The 16,345-nt window shown below is 34.9% G+C and overlaps 1 protein-coding gene across 3 annotated transcripts in view; it reads right to left on the reverse strand.

The window, feature by feature from the left end:
* NETO1 (neuropilin and tolloid like 1) overlaps positions 1 to 16,345 on the reverse strand; it is a 74,891-nt gene that overhangs the window by 46,769 nt on the left and 11,777 nt on the right. For all 3 annotated transcript variants that reach the window (XM_027798270.2, XM_027798254.2, XM_005431990.3), the window contains exon 4: positions 12,683 to 12,931. In XM_027798270.2, coding sequence (XP_027654071.1) covers positions 12,683 to 12,931 — 249 coding nt within the window. The remainder of the gene's footprint in view (positions 1 to 12,682; positions 12,932 to 16,345) is intronic.

Genomic DNA, 16,345 nt, shown 5'->3' on the forward strand with positions numbered 1-16,345 from the left:
GCATTCTTTTTTAATATCGATTTTCACATAAAGTTGATAAATGAGCTACAGGAAAGAAAAGAAAGGGGGGGGGGGGGGGCAGAAGAAGCAGTATCATACAATCTTTTATTAACCCACATACTGCAACCAGCAGATTTGATAACATTGTCTCTTGAGCTTCAACTATCAGATAACATCTGGCAAATGATGTTTGTAAGTCCTGTTACACAACATCTTCTGGCTTCTCAGTGTCATCTATATGTGACTAGAATAACACATTTCACACTGCCTGCTTCTGTCATGCTAGTACAAATTATTAATAATGGATGTGCTACAGATATCAGTTTATTTGAAACTGAATTCTCAGAAAATATTTGGTGATTCTGTAACCGTCTTACTCAACGCTCAAGCAATCTTTCTTAACAGAAATTGCTGGATATTAGATGTAGTCTTTTGACATCAAAGTATTTAAATAAACTTTCTGCATTCCTAATGTGTAATGATCTCTGAAGCAGTATGTTTAAGTGTTGATCAAAAGTATTTTCTTACAATTTTCACAATTTTGCCATTAATTTATTGCTTTCAATGGCATTATCATTTGGTAGATCTAATCACCCTAAACATAAAAAAAAAAAAATTACAAAAATTGAAAGTCTATTTTAGACTGTGTAGCACAGACCAAAACATTTTGTCTCACTGAAGTTAAATTCCCCTCTGCAAATCTATTTGAGGAAACACTAATGTCAGACACTCATTTACCTAGTGAATTGCAGACTATGTTGTGATCATGTAAACAATGGGCATTCAACATAGTCGAGAAGAGTCTTCAGAGCAAAAATAACTTGAGGGCACTCTAATTGTGAAAGACATTTGTGTACTTGAATATTTCTGGTATTTTTTGTATTTTTAATAAGAAATAGAAAATGTCTGTCTTGATAATTTCTCTCAAAGGGCAGAAGTAATTTTGATAACAGTAATGTTAACCTGATTTGATTATAAATGATTTGCATCTTTTTTAATGAAAGGATCTCAATTAGACTATATGTCCACATAATTGCAAAACACTCTTAAATCAGATTGGATATACCACGGCCAACTTGAATACAAGACTAAACCTCACGTGCCTGACTATGCACCCAACTTCACCGATATGAACAGAAGTCTCATTGTTAAACCAGAGGAGAATTTGGTCTGTTCATCTGAAATCTCTTCTGTATTATATGAAGTTGTAGATGATGCTTTTATCAGACTATACTAGTTAAATAAACACTGGATTGCAGCAACACTGATTTGCAAAAAAATTTTAAAAAGTAGGAAGACAAAAGGAGTTAAGGAATCCTGTAGACTTCATTCAGTAATTATAAATGCAAGTATTGAAAGTAATTTTAAATACTTATATATAATAATATAATTTCTTATAGTAATAAAATTAAAATTACATTTTTATTAATGGAATGTAATTTCTAGCAAACAATCAAGTTTGGGTATGTGGGGTTTTTTTAGCTAAATGGGAAAGAAAAGGCAAACAATACAAATATGAATAATGTAACTGAAAGATAACAGTGCCATGTCCACAAAGAAAATAAACTACTTAATTTTTAATCTTCCTAAATCCAGTGATTTCACTTAAACTATTATTTCAACAGACATCTCACTACCTAAATGTCTTTATGCTTGATCCTAAACGAATTGATAAAATAAATGAGCAGAGAATGTAGGCACTTTTAGGTGTCTGTAGATTGTTTAATAAGTGAATTGAGTAAAAAGTAAATAAACCAGTGATCAATAGTCATAGCTGCCAACAACATACAGCATGGGACACCATTCTTTGGCAGATCTGCAGCTGAGCTAGCTCAGGCTCAAGAGATCTGAATTTCTTTGATATTGGAAAGGCATGTGATAAAGGCAACTACTCCTCAGTCCTGAATTCTACTGAGTTCCAAAATCAGCTGGAGTGAGAACAGGAGATTTTGCACAAAAAGCAAGATACTAAAGATCATTTTGGTTTTCCCTAGGTACCTCTTGTTTGTGGAGATTTTTTGGGGAGCTTAATTTCCAGGTTTAGAGAAAAGAACACATGATAACACAAAAAATCACAAACCTCTTTTCCTATCAATAAATAATTGTCCCTTTCAAAACATTATCCTTAAACATGGCTCCATTTTTATTTTTAAAAGCCCATTTGGCAATGGATGCACTACCACAACTTTAAGTCATAGGAATGTAGTAAAAATCTACTGGAAACTTCACTTTAATTTTAAAGTGTAAAATCTACGGAGTAGAACCACTAGTCATTGCTTACGGTTGCAGAACTGGTATCACTTATTTTTACAACTTCGAAACCTGACTGACAAACTCAGAGTTGGACAGAAAAATGTATCTGCATAAACTCAATTCTAAGCATGGCTGAAGAAAATTATACATTTTTACATGTAGAAAATAATTTCATTTCAGACAATTCCAAGGTGATTTTTTAGGGACAAGGATATCTAGAGGAAGAACAACACAGGAAGACAGACAAATCACTAATTGTGATGTCGTAACTCCAACAAAAACTTAGCTTACTGTAACAGAATATAAAAACAAGTGAAAACTAGGAGTTGGTGAGTAAGTTGAGCCTGCTTAAGGTTATATTAGGTGATATAAGGTGATACTGATCAAATAGACAAACACTCAATCAATATATATCTACCACATAATTTTTGTAAAGGTAGAAAACTAGTTTTTAAATTATAAAAAGACTTGAAGAAATAGTAGTTCAGGTCTCCAAAATAAATAAATATTTCATTTTTACTTAGTTCAATAGATGAAAAGGTAGAGGACATATTTAAATGCACTTACCTTTAAATAAGTACCCAAGCACAAAGATTGCCCAGATTTAAGCACATGCTTAAATGTAGGCTTCCTGACGTTCTTTACTAAATTGGGACTAGATTTAGTGGCTTGTCAGTGCAGCATTTGAGTGTAGTAAGCTTAAGCAACTGTTCTTTGGAATTGTTCTTGGGCATACCAAAAAGTAATTTCAGAGATTTTTGATGGATTACAGTGTTAAATTATAGTAGCTGTTATTCTTATTTGGCTCAAAGACCTTAGTGAAATGAACAGATTTTGCAGAGAATAAAATACAGACACCTAGCATTTGGACTTGCCACAATAAAAAACATGCAAATTGAAAATGCCTACACATTGAGCATAAATTGAACAAAAATTATTTACTGGCTTTCACAAACAAAACAAAAACATTAGCTGGTTAGTGGCATTCTGCATGTAAAAATAATATCAAAGATTTGCAGGACAAAAATTATGTGACAATTTTGTATTTATTTCAAACCAAACTAATAAAGCATCTACAAGATACTGTGATACATCTGGCATTATAGAAACAGACCATAGGAGGCTAGCGAATTCTGAAACTTTAAATAGGTATGTCAGGCACTTGTGACATCCTGTATTTGATGGCTGAAATTTTTGTCAACCTTACACCATTGGCCAGAAGAATATGCTACCGACAAGATTTTAAAGGAATATCTCTACATAATGTGAATTAATATTATATGGGGAAAAACCCCTTTAATCTATTCATCATTCACAAACATTAAACAACACTCACAATAAGCAGATGACTCTTGCATGAACACATTATTACCGTTATCCATCTCTTCATTATAGATTTTCATATCTTAAAGTTTTGATTCTTTTAAGAATTGACCTAAAAATTCAACTTCTTGCTTCCTCAATTTGTCATGATCATTTTTAGGATAACATATCTGCATTTATTGTATACATAACATCAGTCAACATTGCTGGGATGAGGTTTGTTCATAACTCCTTATGTCTGTATAAGTTATAGTTATATATTGTAACAGGAGCTTTTCATTAACTTGAGGTAGGTTATAAACGTACAGAGAAAGAGTGAAAGAAAGGGGAAAAACAGATAGCAGGAAGTCCAGGTGTTCAGAGGCTTGATGCAAGCTCTTGATTTTCCACAAGGTTTGTGTCTCGCGCTACATATATTGACTACATACAGATGATATCTACCTCTCACAGAAATCTTTGTATTTCTTTTTCTTACATGGGAAAGACTAATCATGATAGTATCTGTCTACTCCATGAGAGCAGTATGATACTAAAGATTACAGGCTTTTTGATATTACATAATATGAGAGAAAAAGAAAACAGATCAAAGGCATAGATACTCTAACAAGCCAGTGAAAAGTTTATTTACAAAATATTTAGGACAAAATTTCTATCAGCGTTGATGGAAACATGATCTTACTTTTGGACCTGACCAGCAAAGAAGCTCAAAAGAGGTATCTGAGATGAATTATGTAGCCTGCATTTCTTAACAGACAGTAAACAAATCAACATTGGTCATAGCCATCAATATCACAGAAGATGTATTAAGGTGACAACATGCACCTACTAGAACTACAAATATACAAAACAATATTCAGTAACATCCACCTCAGTATTGGTAAGCAAGAGACTCTCTGGATTGATGTCTTTACAAAAAATACGAATACTACCCTCAGAAAATGAACTGTTGTTGAGCAGTTGATGACTATACAGAACAAAGGCTGAGAGAGGATATATTTTGAATTTGACACATTTACTAATTTGCTAAGCATTGCAAAAATACTTAATTCTACAAACATGAACATGACTGACTTTTCCAAACACTACTGTGGCAGAATCAGAGCTACTAATTATCGGGCAAGAACACTTTTTATTAGTTACAGAAAACTGGGAGCTTTCTAACAAGGGTTTTTCTGCATTCCTGTAAGGAGAATTAGCTAGAAGCACTATTCAAGGGGAAAAAAAATCAGTTATGGAAATCTAAATATGTCAATAGAGATCCTTACTTATTGCTGCTATAACTGAGAATTACTTCATTAAATGAACAGATAATAAAAAATCAACTAACACAGGAAGCTGAACATATGCAAATATCAGATTAACAAATAAGAGTGACTGAAAAGAGCTATAGACATGGGGTTTGTATCTAATGTAAAACTTAATTTACTATATGGACAGCTAAAGAATCAGCCTAGCAGTGCTGTGGCTAGAATAAAAATAGTTTCTCTGCCTAAACAAGGGCCACAGTCATACTGATCAGACAAAAGCACTGAGGTGATTGTCAAGATTTATTTGCTATATGGAAACCTGTAGATACAATACATGAAGATGAAAACTCAACAGCTTAAGGAGTAGATAAGTAAAGAAAAAGAATTGCTTCAATGTCATCAGAATCTCTGCAGACATGCACATTGCCAAGGTCACTAAGACAAACTATTACAGACAACGGTGTTGCCAGGATGAGGCCACAACAATTGGCCAGTAGTGCATCCCAGTACAAGCTATTAGAAAATCTGCCTGATAGGGAAGTCCAATGATCTGGAACAACTTTGAAGAGCATTCAAAACCTCCTTACTCACTACATACAAGGCATGGTTTCCCATTTTTTCCCTGAAGAAATAGGTGTTAAAATGTTTGAATGAGAACTACCAAGTAAGATACTTACATTTTGGAGGTGCTATTCCGAATATGCATGTTAGTAGTGAAAATACTCATTGTAAACAAGTTGTTACCAAAGAATTGTGCAAGACTCAGGCTTTCTGTTCAGTACAAATTCCATATTATCTTCCCTGCTCTGTCATTTCTAAGTGCTGCATAAACATTACAGATAAATCAATGATTAATAGGGAAAACGAATGCCCAGGACTCAGTGTTTTTTTCCACATTTTGCAAGTGTTTAAAGCAAAGAGTAATCACTCTATATCAGACCTAAAGTTAAGATAATTCAGTATAGTATTTGCATAAAGCCAAAACTGTATCCTTAAGGGAAAGAGCATAAGGACCATATTGAAGGAAAAAGGTCTCCTGCCTCTAAGATTTAGTTTTAATTGTTCTGTAACAAGTAATAATATAAACTATTTTGAGAACAATTACAATGGTCGTGTAAAAACACAACTTAATTGTGGTGGGTGACCTTGGCTGGACACCAGGTGCCCAACAAGCTGCTCTACCAGTCCCCTCCTCACCAGAACAGGGAGAAGGGAGAAAATAAGATGGAAAAAAAATCCCTTTTTGGTCAAGATATAGGCAGTTTAATGAAGCAATAGCAAAAGTCATGCATGCATAATTGAAGAAAAACAAAGGACGTTTTTCTCTACTTCCCACCAGCAGGTGATGTTCAGCCACTTCCCAGTAAGCGGGGATTCAGTACACCCAGTGGTTACTCCTGAAGACAAATGCTGAAAATAATAAATGCCCCCACTTCCTCCTCCTTTCTCTTAGCTTTTATATCTGAGCAGAATATCATATGGTATGGAATATCCCATCGGTCACTTTGCGTCAGCTGTCCTGGCTATGTCCCCTTCCAAGATCTTGCCCACCCCCAGCCTGCTGGTGAGAGGAGGGGGGGAGGTTGGAGAGGCAGCCTTGATGCCGTGTGAGCACTGCTCAGGAGCAGTCAGGGCACTGGTGTGTTATCACCACCTTTCCAGCCACCAGTGCAAGCACAGCACTGGGAGAGCTGTTGTGGAGCTCAGCCAGACTCAACATATTAATCTAAAAATGTTGGGTCCCTAGTATCATTCTTGAGTGCACATCTAAGTTTGCTAAAGATTCCTCCCAGGTGCTTGTGAAAAGATAGACGTTTGTCAGAGAAATGTGGTGCTTCCTCTTTAAATAATATTTAGCAATGCAACAGCATAATCACCTTTATTGGTGAGATCACCTACATACCAAGAGAAGTATTTCCTGTGGAGGTAGAAAATAATTATTTGTACCTGTACTGCAGTACAATATCCTAGTAAACCTCCTCTAGAAGTCTGTGTTCAACTTGTGGAATGGATACAGAGAAGAGATTCTTGGAGAGAGGAGGGGTGGTACTGATATCAGGGGAAACAAAGAGCCTATGGCATAAAAAGACAGTACAAGGATTTGGCTTTTGCAGACAAGGAAACTGACATAACACATGACTACTATCCCAAGTTCGTTACATGGTGGCGTATAGTCCTGGTGAGAAAAGAGGCTTCAAAGCTAACAAGTAATGTTGGTATAAGAAGGCAAAGAGATAAGCTGGCTCTGAATGATTCTAGGTAAGAAATCAAAAGAACATTCCTAATAATGTGTGTCCTGGAACAGGTCCTCCATAAAAACGGCTGAAGCAGAAAATGCCCAAATAAAGTCAACTCTGAAAGTCTCTTAAGATCTACCAATAGAGGGATATGGATTTAAACATTTACTCTATGAGTTGGAAACTGGCTCTTTGCAGTCCCGGTGTGAGAGGTAACACTACATGATTTGGGAAACCCTTTCACTCCAATATACATACACAGTCAATGCAAATGCAACTCTAATATCCCTAGTTTATGCAGCTCCTTTTTTTTTTTTTTTTTCTCTCTTTCCTCCAATGTTAGAATACTTAAAACTATATTTTATCTTTCTATTGCCCTTATTTTTACAGCAAACATCACCAGGGTAGGAACCAAGGGTTCAAATTCTTTCTTTTAGTAGTATGATACTCCCAGCTTGCAGGGATTTCTAAACCAGGGAGTTCTGTAGTTGCCTTTCAGGTATTGTAGAAAGAAAAATATAAGTATGTGATCACAAGAGGTAATATGGGACCTGAGAATCCCATGAGATTTTTTAGATACTAATTTGCTCCACATAAGGAATTTTTTTTCACTTGACATTTAAAATAAACATATTATCCCATTACATTCTCAGATTTATTGTACTGAAATACTCTGGGACTAATCCTGTGGTTCCTGTAAGTTAATAGAATCTATAGAACAGCACAATACAAATCAAATCCCCTTGAAAAGACAATATTCATGTAGCTGATCATGATTTTCAATGTAACATCTAAATGTATCATCCTAGACATTACAGTGAAACTCCTCATTCACAAGACCAGATGCCCTAATACATTGTAAACAGCAATGAAGTGCCCGACTGTGCACTTGTATGAAGACATTAAAATGTCATAGCTCAAGAAGACTGCTTATAATGATCTGAAGTGCTGAGGGTAGATATCTCAACAAATAAAATAAATCACATTTAAAAAAAAAAATATGAGAGGGTTCTGACTCAAAAGTGTAAATGACTAGTTATAATGAGTAATTTCTCATAATTTCAAATCAACTCTGATCCCTAAGGAAAAAGATTGACTCATTCAAATTTGCTTGGTTCTGAGATTATTGTTTCACAAAAAATTTAACTGGATTACAAGTTGGTTAAAAGTTGTTGTTGCTGATGTTAACTTAGAAACAACCAGACCAAGTTCAGAAGAGAACAGGAAAATAAATAAATAAATTTAGAAAAGCAAGTGAGCAAGCTCCCACAAGTATTCAGCTGTCCCAGATGCCTAGGAAATACCCCTTTCTTAAATATACACAAGGCAAGACATGGACGTTAGATGGCAAAATGATTTGACAAAATCTTATCTACATTCTTCAGAACTGTGATTTAATTTAATAAATTCACATTAAATTTTTCACCAGCCCATAAAATATAGAAATTCCCCAATCAGAAAGAATCTGGGTTGTTGTCTTCAGATTAATGATGTTATTATTCTATTACTCTGACATTCCACAGCTACTTGTACTACTGCAACGTGGATGTAAAAGTACTGTTATTCTGATTAGACAGTGGTTTACACTCCACTTTTCAGAACATAAGAATATAAAGGGCTTTATCTTTTTCCATTATCAGGCAGTTGAACAGAAAACATTACTGACTGACCTTTATATTAATGAGGCTAAATAAAAACACAGATGGCTTCTACTAAGTGAAGGAACTGAAAGTAATGATGTGCTATCTTAAGCCACTGTCCTGCAAAATCAGGGACCAGGATAAAGAGAAATCTGATTATTCTAGCTGACTAAGAAAGCTCAAATAAACATATCCTCTCTCTGTTTGAATCCCTGTCTACACTAAAAAATTGACTCATTTTAACGAATGATTGTCAAGAGTAAGTCCCCTTGAAGTAATACTTGACTTTTTCTACACAAAACAGTGACTCAACACCATTTCAAAAAATCCTCTTGAGACATAACATTTTAGGAAAAATGAGGGTAACAGATTGAGTCTGAGGACCCAGAGATGTGAAAAGAAATTTCAAGCATAGGCCTTTCAATGGCCCAAAGAATGCTGAAACACGAGCAAGAAAGATTCATCATGTGACTTGTCTGGTGTGGCTTTCCTTCATCAATCATATTTGCATTCAAAATGAAGCAGAGCAACCTGAAAATACTGTAGTCTGATACATTATTTCTTTTATATGAGATTTGCATAAAGACATTAAAATGCTTATATAAATCTATGAAGGTTTCATAGGTTCAAATAGTGCCATTTAGAAATGGTGCAGTTCATTAGCATTTAACAATAAAAAAATAAATTAAAATAGTACATAAAGAGTAAATATGTTTTATTTTTCTTCTAAACTCTCATGTACAATATGGTTGAAAATTTATTTTACATGCAGGTTGGGTCTGGTTATTACTGGTATTCAGCTGTAATAATACAAAAGGAAAAGGCAACTTCTCCCCTTAACACAGAGTTTTGATACGCAAAGTAGTTGATCCTTACACCATACGTACATCTTCATCCAATCACATCTTGCTTTACCTTATAACTCATAAAATTACAAAAATGAAATCCTAAATTATCCCCTTACCAAGGAACTTTATGCCAAATTTTCAGTAGTTTTTCCACTTATTGGGTGTGTTTATGTTGGTTTTCTGTGTAGTTCTGGATTTGTCATTAAAGTTGTTTCTTCTGCAAGACTGCACTTTTTAGAGTGCTGAAAAGTGCTCTGAAAAAAATATCTCTTTAAATGGAACAGAGTTTATGGCAAGAGATTTGTGTTTGTTTCAAGATGCCTTGAGCCCCAACCTGTTGAGAGACTGTTGAGACTCTACTGGGCTTTGGTCTTGGTGCCACTGGGCTTTGGCCTTGGTGGATGACATTCCAACCATTTCAACACCAAGGAGTCAAAGAAATCATTAAACAGAAAAGTTATAGTAATTACAAAATATTAGTCTGTTCCTTAGGATTGTTCTAAATAATTTCTTTTTTTAGGACTTCATCCAAACTGCTTTTAAAATGGTTCAGATGACAGGGTTCTTTCCATTTACACAGACTAATAGATCTTAATTGGAGTATTTTTCCTGATACCCTAACTGATATTGTTTTCAACTTCATCCAGCTAACTGTTTTTGTACACCTTGGAGACACAGTAAATAATTTCTTTGCCTACTTCTCTAGGTACTATTCAAATACTAATAAATAGTTGCAGCTCAAATTTAGTCAAATTTACTTACTTATTTTTTTAAAAATCTTGCCACACACCCATACATTCAACATCACGTTTGTCTTTATCAACAATCCAGAGCCCCTATCGAGATATCAAATGCAAAAGTGGCAGCCGAGCAACATGTCAGGAGTGGGTGGGGACCACACAAGTGGGGAACATCAAAGATTGCTGGTACTAAAGACATAGCTCTGCTGTGCTTGCCACCTCCTTGTAATGGAGAAAGTCTCCTATGCAGGCTGCAGTTAGGCAGAGTGTGCTGCTTGTGCCCATAGTGATGGGTGCAACAAACTTCATCTTCCCTGAGTGTCCAGCTGCTCTAGACACCAATAGTTTCCAAACAAGTCTTTGTCTCAGATCATTTTCTTGAGGATCTTTAAAGACAGGTAAGCTGATTTTTTTCTTCTGATCTCTCCTTTGTTCATAATTTATTTTCATAAGTTGTCAGCACCCAAGATGGATCTAGATCGTTTAAGTGGTAATATATGGAGGCAATTCCTCTCTATGCTACTCTTTTATACACTCTTGAAAGCCATCACTCTTTTTGATAAGTTGACAGTGACCCCTCCCACTGCTTGCATTTGGACAACTGATCTCAAAATGTCAAGCCTTATCCATGCCTAAAAAATAAATAACTGGTAAAGTAACCAAGCGGAATGAGAACTGCTTCCTGTTATGGTGATCAAGGAGGCAGCAGTGCTGTTTTGCACTTGTCGGTTTAATCTTATTCTCAGTTTGGCCAATATTCCTAGAAAACTTCTATCATTTATAGCGCTTCCTATTGAAATCCATGGAGGAAAAGAGGAGGAAAAAAAAAAAAGGAAAGAAAGAAAAAAGAAAAGACATAGCTATTCCATTTGAAGTCCGGAATAATTTATGCTGCTATAACAATTTACCAGCATTGATCTCTGTGCAGAATTTCACCTTACATCAGTAGAAAAAGAACGAAGATAAAACATAGTCCTTGAAACTGCTTTTCACTTGAGAGTTTTTTAGACAGAATAAGCTTCAGATTGTGCTATGAACATCTTTTCAACCATAATACATAACCTTTTGAAACAAGATGGACATGAAATCTAAAGCAAAGAACTTTTGGTGGAGGTGGGAGGAAAATGGCAAAAGCCCACAGAGCCATGGTAAATGAGAGATATACATTTAACTCACTGTTCACAGACAAATATGTGTGGATACAGTAATACTTCATTGTCTTTGCATTTACAATAGACATATATATGGATATCAGGTTATTTGCTACAGAAATTCTTCTGTGTTCTGTTGCTGTTTAAACCTTCTAAATATGTTTATCCTTTGCAAGACAGTATCTTTGACTTAAAAGAAAAGTGAAATACGCTGGGTAATTTTATAACTATTTTCCTTGCATTAGGGAAGAAAACCGCATAGAGGAACATTCAAATATTCCTGCTATCTCCTATGATACTACTGGAATAATTAAGCAAGCACAACTTGGGACCTGTTAATTTTAGCAGATATTCTAAAGAATATTGCTCTACCTAACACAACAATTTAGCTGAAACAATAGTGACCTAATTGACAAAATTACATAATAATTACAGTGCTTTAGAGAGAGCTATATTAAGGTATGACTCATCACCCAATACATAAGAAGGTACAGAACTACGTCAAATCCAGCAGTGCAGGGCAAGACAGTGTAGCTGCAGCTAAAACTGAAATTTAAAATCAGCAATATTTTGTTAATAAGTGTGTGTGAGGAGGGGAATTAATGGAAAGTATAATTATTAATTTTGTTTTAGTTGGTGAACTAAGTTTAAAAAGTGACAAGGAATAATTGTATAGTTACAACATCTTTTTTAGGAATTTTTTTAATATATTTTACTATTTGAACCTCACACTTCCTCTGGCAATCCTTGTAATAGTTTGCTTTATCAAAAAGGGAGAACTATTCCACTCCTCACCTGGGATATGATTGGTGAAGTGGAAAAGCAATGATGGAAATTTCTGAGATAAGTACAGTTTTTTATTAGAATACTTTATCAATGATCATTTTGAAAGAAAAGCAGCACAGGGTAACAATCAAGCATAAAATGCATAACTTCCTATGAAACATTCTGTATTATTTTCTACAATAGAATTAGATTGAAAACAATTATTTTAAAAACTGCAGAGGCTGAATATATGCATCTTGGACAAAACTGTACTGAAAATTTCTTCCTTGAATAAGTCTTACTTATGCTATGCAAAAGATATAACTGTACCTTCTATCATTTTCCTATCTGTTATTACTTTCCTTAATAATAAACATAGTCCCAGTTAAACATATTATTCAACAGCACAATTATACATCATTAGCAAAGCTACCATGCTAAGATTTTTCTATCAAAAAGTGTGATGGTTTGTACTCACCAGGTGTAAAATTATACCGAGCAGAAAACCCCATAGATTCCAGCTCACCATCAGCAAAAAATTTAATCCATAGGAATCTGCCACTGGATTTTATCATAGGTGGATTTTGCTGTCCACAGAAACGTCCAATGATTGGGGAAAAGCCAAAAGGTCCATCTCGTACTTCAATATGGTCAAATTTACATTCCCAAGAAGGCTCTATGGAATATTTTTCATCAAAGTGTAGTTCAATGCATTGTCTAGGTGCAGCTAAAGATGAAAAGAAAATTATTGCATTATTTTCTAAACCAAGAACCCTCAAACCTAAACCAAAATTAAATAAAATCAAATTTATGACTTTGGTATGCATCTTAATGTTTTGCATAAAAACTTGTTTGAAAATCTATATTCTTACACATTTTACACCATTACCTTACTTGTCTATTCTTTTCCTTTTAAAAAGTGCTTAAGACAGCACTTCTTAGCAAAATTAAGAGAGATATCTATGATGTAAAGCAAAATACACTTTAGGAACAATTTGTTCAAACACAATTTTTTTCTAAGAAACTTCTGTACCTAGAAAACCAGTGTTTTCTTATTGTTGGGTGGGAATGTTAATCAGAATACTTTTTTACCTAGTGCTCACAAAGATGAAAAAAACAAACAAACGAACAGATCAGAACTGTGCTATAGAAAGGACAAATTCTGTTCCTGTACATATTGCAGTCAATGACAAGCTTGAGCGTAACTGCTTATATTTAGAATTACTTATAATCTCATTTGAAACATAAGGACAAGTGTAGTGAATTGTCACTTAAACTAGATAAGGATGAAGCAAAAATAACGTCTAACTAAGAGCAAACAATATTCTAATGAAAACCTTGAAGGACCTTTATAATGGTCACTTAATTAGACATAAAAAACATCTTTATTCAAAGATACTAACACTAGTCACAGTCAGAGTGATCTCTACAACAAATATTCTCTCACATCTCCTGTATGAAGCAAAATAGTTACTGGTTGAACTAAAGTATTCTCTTAAAAGGAGGAAAAAAAATATCATGGTTTTGCCAACAAATGTTAAGAGATGTAGCATCCCTGGGATGCACTGTTCCTACACTTAATCCTATCCGTAACAAAAAATGTATGCCTTCCGTGCCTAGATCACAGTGCAATACAGTCTTTTGCTGACAAAGCCTTCTGCTAAGACAAGGGTTTGTTGTCTCACTGCCTGCTGTGCCTCCCATGGGACTGTGTCCTACACTTTACACAGAAGATGTTGAAATTGCTATGAGCTTTGCCTGAGTTACCATTCTTTTCACATGAAAATATGCAAGATCAAACTCCAAGCCAAGTGCGTAAGCTTAACTTGAAAACTGCTGCCACTCCAGCGGTCTCCTTCCATTTCTTTCCTCAGGAATAATAGGAAAACTATTAGTGCGACCAGACCCACATCTTCTATATATTTTGAAACATTTTTAATCGGAGCTTTTGGGATGAGCTCATTACTCACATAAGAAGGGACACTATTTAAAATTAACTAAATAAGATGATGTTAGGTAAATCTTACAAACTGTACACAAAAGCATGCAGTCAGATCCCATTTACAACTATTTCATGTAAGTAAATACAGCATCATTTTGTAAGAAGCATTGAAGAAGTAAGTTAATAAACACGATATCTGAAAGTTTAATAGCTTTACTTTCAATTTTAATATAAATGGGTGATTTTTAATTTAAATATTTAATTGAACATAAGAAAGAAACCTTATCTACTGTTCTCAGTTTGAAGAAATTAACATTTAGGGAAATACTGACTATTGGCTTGTTGCTATTTATACCAGCTTACAGGACATTGTTATGCCCATAGAAATCCAATAGAAAAATCAAACCCTAAAACTTTACATATAATTGCACCAAATTCACAGTCCATGGAAGTGAAACTACTTTGAAAGTATGAAAAAAAACTTGGAAAATTAAATGCAGGTAATAAAGCTTGTAAGGACCTTACTAATGTTACCCTTGCTGAGGTTTGAATACCAATGTAGATCCTTTAGATTATAGTAAAACACAGAATAACTAGAAGATATCATTGATTAATTTTATTCAGAGGTTTCTACCCTTGGCTTTGCATATTTATACCAGATATTGATTTAAACTTAACTAAGCAATACTAGGACAGAAGAAAGCAATCAGCACCTTTCAATCTGGGATCATAGTTTGTATGCTCTTATTCCATTTAAAGACATTTGTTGAGAACTACTCATCATTCACCTAGGGACTGCAGAGTCGGGTATCTATTGACTTGGTGAAAGCTCAGTCTGAGAAAAAACTGCACAGTTTCCACAACATCCATGTAGCTCTGAATCTCACATTGCAAACTAGCCTTATGATCAGATTATTGCTATAGTTTACTCTTCTCTGCTTTTATTTATTTTTCAACAGTCAAGATGAGACTTTTCCTGGTGAAGCTCAGTTCTTGCTAGAGGATCAGAGGGAATCACATCAGCTCAAGGAGTGCTCAGGAAAGAGTTTCTGCCTTTCCCAATGCTCCCATGTGTAGGGGCTGCTCCACTTTAAGAATGGAGCATCGACTATTTGTTAGCACTGTATCTCTTACTTATTCAATACTGCTAAATAAAACAAGGCTGGGGAATGAGTTTGGGGGCTGGACCACTAACCGTTCATACTCCTTAAATGTTAAAATCACCTTCTGGCATCATTTTGGCCTGCCAAACCCCATTCTTAGGCATGATGCGCTGCCTCACACCAGTCAAGGACCATTCACATAAGTAATTTGTTTCTGTACTCTTGTCTGGGAAGGTGAAAAAAGTTATCTGTACATGTGTGATGGTACCTATCAGCCTTAAGGCAAGTGAACATTTCCTGACCTGTTCTGGGTATTAGTATAGGTATTGCCTGTGTCCCAGCATGCTTTGCAAGCTAGTCCAAACAGGATGAGGTCCTTTCTCCTAACTCTCCTGAGAAAAGCTTTGTGTTTGTGTAACTGATCACAAAAGATTGGGCAAAGGGAAGAAGGGGTGCTATACGTGTATCCATGCACCTTGTCATCACATGTTTTGAAATGCACTTCTGTGCTTCATCTTGTATGATATTTTAAGGTTAAATGTTTTATTTGCAATAAACTACTAAGAAGCAAAATTACTCAAATCTTCCTAGAAATAACCATAAAGGATGAAAACATACAATTCAAACTCCCAACTTTAACTTCCCTTTAGTGAAAAAGGTATTGTTGCAAGTTTATACTGTGGCTTTAGAAAAGGGTTTCTTTGCCAACCACAAGCTAAAAGAAGCAGATATTGCATAAATGCACATCTTGTGCCACAGCTTTTGCAGCAAAGTCTGCGTAAGTGTGGTCACAGTAAAACTTACAGAAATACAGTGAGAATAAATCCAGAATAATGACTAATAATAGTGTATGTGTAGGTACAAAAAACCAAACCAAACTAAAAAGCCCAGAATATTCAACTAGTCCAGACTGGATTGGAATCTGGCCATCTAATCAGAAATGAGGGATGGAGTGGTCATCACTGGTATCCTTATTCACAGGTAAAGCCTATTCACATTTTCAGATCTTTTTCTGTGCCTACAGTGTCAGGAAAAGTTGTTGTCAAGTCCGAATGAAATATATTGAAGCTGAAGCTGTCTCATAAAATTATTTTAC

The sequence above is a fragment of the Falco cherrug genome, chromosome 3, assembly GCF_023634085.1.
Source record: "Falco cherrug isolate bFalChe1 chromosome 3, bFalChe1.pri, whole genome shotgun sequence".
NCBI lineage: Eukaryota > Metazoa > Chordata > Aves > Falconiformes > Falconidae > Falco > Falco cherrug.